Source organism: Phoenix dactylifera, chromosome 11 (assembly GCF_051530095.1).
Source record: "Phoenix dactylifera cultivar Ajwa chromosome 11, Ajwa_hap1_PhDact_Kaust_v1.1, whole genome shotgun sequence".
Taxonomy (NCBI): Eukaryota; Viridiplantae; Streptophyta; class Magnoliopsida; order Arecales; family Arecaceae; genus Phoenix; species Phoenix dactylifera.
In genome coordinates, this window is record NC_143200.1 from 21,306,950 (window position 1) to 21,311,143 (window position 4,194).

Here is a 4,194-nt window from a genome sequence, read left to right on the forward strand (position 1 = left end):
CTAGATTTCATGACTATCAACTTGAGAGTGTATATTTGTAACCCTACAGGCTATATTACGGGATTACACAACCGAATTGTGGTTGGCTCAACATAAATTTTGACATTAGGGGAGTCTCAGTCACCGAAGACTGTAATTTTACCAAACACATTTGCTGCAAGTGTTCAAAGGTGGCCACAACATTAACAAATGTGTATAAACTAAAATTCCAAGCTATATGTCATATATTCTACGTGTAAAATTGAATAAGAGCACCACCGAATAGATGAGATTCAATTTCACAGGGCACATGCCCTTATTTCGACTCTTGCTTTTATGCTAAGCACCAACTTCCACAAGGAGTGGCTCAGTTTGCCGAGAGGCTTGGGCTTCAGCCTGAATAGGATGCATGGGGAATAGAAAATAGAGAATAGAGAATAGCCCCTCCTAGTCCAGAAAAGAAGGAAATTAAACTGAGGAAAAATGCACGGAAAGCTTTTCACTTTAAGCCAAAAGTGTGGTACAATGAATCATCTATGATCTCTCCCATTAGAAACTGGAAGTATACACATGACTAGTACGTAGATACATTCTATAAGCACAACAAAGAATCAAAACAATCATCCCCATAATTGATTGCCAAAATATAATGAATAACCATATTGGAAAAAGAATAAATAACAACATCAATATACATACAGGAAAAAGGGGGCTCTGTGTGTGAATTCATCTTGAGCTGTGTATATGTGCATCTTTACGCTTCTGTATATATAAGGTGAACTCTGTTTTCGGATGGAGAGGCAGCCCTCAAACACTGGCCTCCATGGCAAACTTTGGCTCCCAGATCAGTAGGAAGCCATCATATTCTGATATCAGCCCCCAATTCTTCGGCTGCTCAGTGAAAACTGGAGGGCAATGTCTCTGGACAGTGCTCCAATGCAATTTAGACCCATGAAGATAGAAGATTCTTCAAACTCTGGCTAAATTGATGAGCCCGTGTTTGTACTGTTACACATGCACTCAGGAACCGGGTAGGCTGTGACATCCCTCCCAAGCTTCCTGAATTCTGGCTGCCCCAGGGATCCCTTATGCAGTTCTTTTATGATTCGTTTAAACTCGGATTCCGGAAGTGAGGTGTCGAGGAAGTAAGGGAGCATCTGCCGCTTGTTTGGGGTTATGAACTTCTTGTGCCCTGCAAATGCCCTGTGCCCCTGCATCAGATGTCCCATATTCCCCCCATGGGAAGGCATGAAGACATCGCTCCGCTCGCCAACTATGTAGTCGACAGCAGCAAGAAGAGAAGCCTTATTGGCAAATGGTTCCAGTTCACCAGCCAGGGATAGATTCTCCTTGCTGTAGAAATGTGGGAACTCTCTGGTTAGCGGCTGCAAGGCAGCTGGTCCCCCAAATGGTTCCCCTCCAGCCCAGTATATCCTCGCATCTCTCGGGGCTTCCAGTGCTTTAAGCAATCTGATAGACGACAAATTTTGACAAGAATCTCACGTTAGATAGTCAAGATACAAGTATGGGTTTGTGCTAGCTCCAACAAAATGCACGCAGCCCTTACCTGGTGACTTCTTGTGCATTTAATGGACAGAGGCCAGCGAGCTTGCGCTGATGGTGGGTCATGTTGGACCTTGCAGTGAGGAGCTCTGGTCTGCGCTTCCTTTCTTCTTGAATGATCTCATCATACTCACGGCTCAAGCCAGGAAGGCAACCAGTTCTCACCCATACATCCTTCTCCATTCGCAGATGTAGTGCAAGGTATGCCCCCTGGCTCCGCATCCTCGCGGCGAGCTTGTTGCCCAACTCCAGTATGGGGGCCGAAAACCTCAACGCTTGAAATGCGACCTAGAATCATTTTGAGGAACCGCAAATAATTATATGTTCGATTACAATGGGCAGTTTAAAGCGGATTAAACCTAGCAAAGAAAACAAAAGCCTTGGAGACTCTGATTACCTTGCATCGGAGCTTTTGGAGATCAGGCGGAAGGTCTTTTGACAGCCTGGAATCCAAGCCCCGCAGAAGCAAAACCCCTTCTCTTTTCAGCTGCAAAGGGAGAACACAGAATATAAATGACCAGTTCTGTTATCCATGTAACCCAAATTCCTTCTAAGGCCTCCATCATACATAAACTAAATCAACACACTAATAGAATACAGTGAAATCTTTCTGCTAAACTTTTAAGAAATGGTGTAGAAACAAGATCATCACGACAATCCAATTATTGCAACTCTTTTGTTACGGATTCCCCATTTATTAGATATCAGTACAAAAACCTCTTTGATGCTAATTATCTAATGGACAATGCGATTCTTTTGATCGTATCGACTGCTAATTGTATGTTGGTGGTTGAAGAAGAACGACAGCCAACAAGTTCCATAGGCTACAGAATAATACAATTCCTCAGCAATAGTGATCACCAACTAGAAACTAAGGATTAAACATTAGTTCAGACAGCTTCTCTAATTCAATAAGATATTAAATAATGCAGTTCCTTGCCAACTAATATCTTCCGGACTTAAACAATGCGTTTGGCCGAAGTTTTAAAATTGGTTTTAATCAAACAATATCACATTGCAATATGAGTAATAGCAGGACTCACCCTCTTGAGATACCTCGACCGAATCCAACGTGGTGAAACATGGAGCGGCGTCCGCTTCTCCTCCACTGGCCTCGTCATTATATGTGTCGACGGCAGCGACGACACAACCCGGATGTCGTCCGCAAGAACGCTCTTGAAATGCTCCAAATCGAATATATCCGAGAACTCGCTGCCCAGAACACGCACGACAACGAAAATGTTAGATCTCTCACCAAACAAATCTTTCCATCGGTAAGCTTACAGCGGTGAGCCGATGCCGAGCACAAAAAGTGTCTCTTAAACCATGAACAGAACTTTAGCAACAATTGACTCATCAATGACTGGAAATGGAAACGCTGTTTCCAAATGCTAGATTTGGCGAATTATCCAAAAAATCATCGAATTTAAGGCGGAAAAAGCACTAGATTCTTTTCCCAAATATATGGAGAAAAATATCTAAGCACTTCTATTTTTGGATAGAAGTTCGATTCGAGAGGGGATAGAAGGAAGACGAGGAACGGAAAGACGAGTGATTTAGAATTTAGGCTTCAATTGGGATTCCGGCGACGATGATAGTACCTTTCGTCTCCCCAGATGACGTTGACCTGGAGAATTGGGACGACGAGGGCGGCGCCGAGGATCCGGGCGATGACCACCGCGTCGACGATCTGGTTCCGCTGCTGGTTAACCCCGCCGGAGACCACCACCATGAGGTACTTCCTCCGGTTCGTCCGCACCGCCACGCTCTCCCGACGGTACTCGTCTCCGAATTGCAGGCACGGGCGGTACCCCATCCCCTCCGGCTGCTTCCAGAACTCCTCCCTCCACTCCCCTCCTCCCGCCGCCGCGATCGGCAGCGCCGAATCAGCCATCCGTGCCGCCGTCGCCGCGGCCACCTCGCCGAAGGTGGAGCAGGGCATGGGGGGCAAGGGGAGGAGCAGGTTGAGGCGGAACCCAATCCGTAGCGTTCCGACCAGAGCGAAGAGAAAGAGGAACGAAAGAAAAAACCTTGGGCTTACGGTGAGGGAGAACAGGCGGTTCCCCGACCGCGAGGCCTTCTTTGGGGAGAGAAGCAGGTTCTGGACAGTAGAGGAGGACAGGGAGTGGATGATCTGAGAGGGGACCGCGATGTACGAGAGCTGCTTCGTCTTCAATCTCGCCATTAGGGGGGAGCTCGAAGCTTTCTCTCTCTTCTTTTCGAGCAGAGTTGTTGGAGAGAGAAAGAGACGAGGGGGTTTTAACACGGTAAATGGGCGTCCGACGGCGGGAACGCGGGGAGCGCATACGTTGATGGATTTAATTACTCGGCATGAGAAAAAAAAAACAGAGAGGAAAAGTAGCACATTTCCGGCTCGATTCTTCTTTGAATTACTAAAATACCCTCATATTTCAAATGACGGCATTGCCCTTGTACTGGACAGGAATCCGACGCGTGCGTCCTTCATCCGTAAGATGGTAGATCGCTTCCGTGGGGAGTGGGTCCCTCATGGAGTGAGCTAAATTCTACTGGCTGATGGTCCTTGGACCATGGACCATCAGATAGACTCCTGGCCTACCGTGTTTGACGGTCGAGATCGTTGGATATTGATTTTGACATTGCCGATGGTGGCTGTGCGCATGCGGCTCCCTC

General features: G+C 46.7%; 1 protein-coding gene across 1 annotated transcript; it reads right to left on the minus strand.

The window, feature by feature from the left end:
* Window positions 1–463: 463 nt before the first annotated feature.
* LOC103711397 (O-fucosyltransferase 20-like) lies at window positions 464–3,879 on the minus strand. Its single transcript, XM_008797526.6, has 5 exons — window positions 3,144–3,879; window positions 2,586–2,754; window positions 1,940–2,029; window positions 1,547–1,830; window positions 464–1,449 (listed from the first exon to the last, which is right to left on the minus strand). The coding sequence occupies exons 1-5, from the start codon at window positions 3,725–3,727 to the stop codon at window positions 960–962; spliced, it is 1,617 nt and encodes a 538-aa protein (XP_008795748.3). The 5' UTR covers window positions 3,728–3,879; the 3' UTR covers window positions 464–959.
* Window positions 3,880–4,194: the final 315 nt, after the last annotated feature.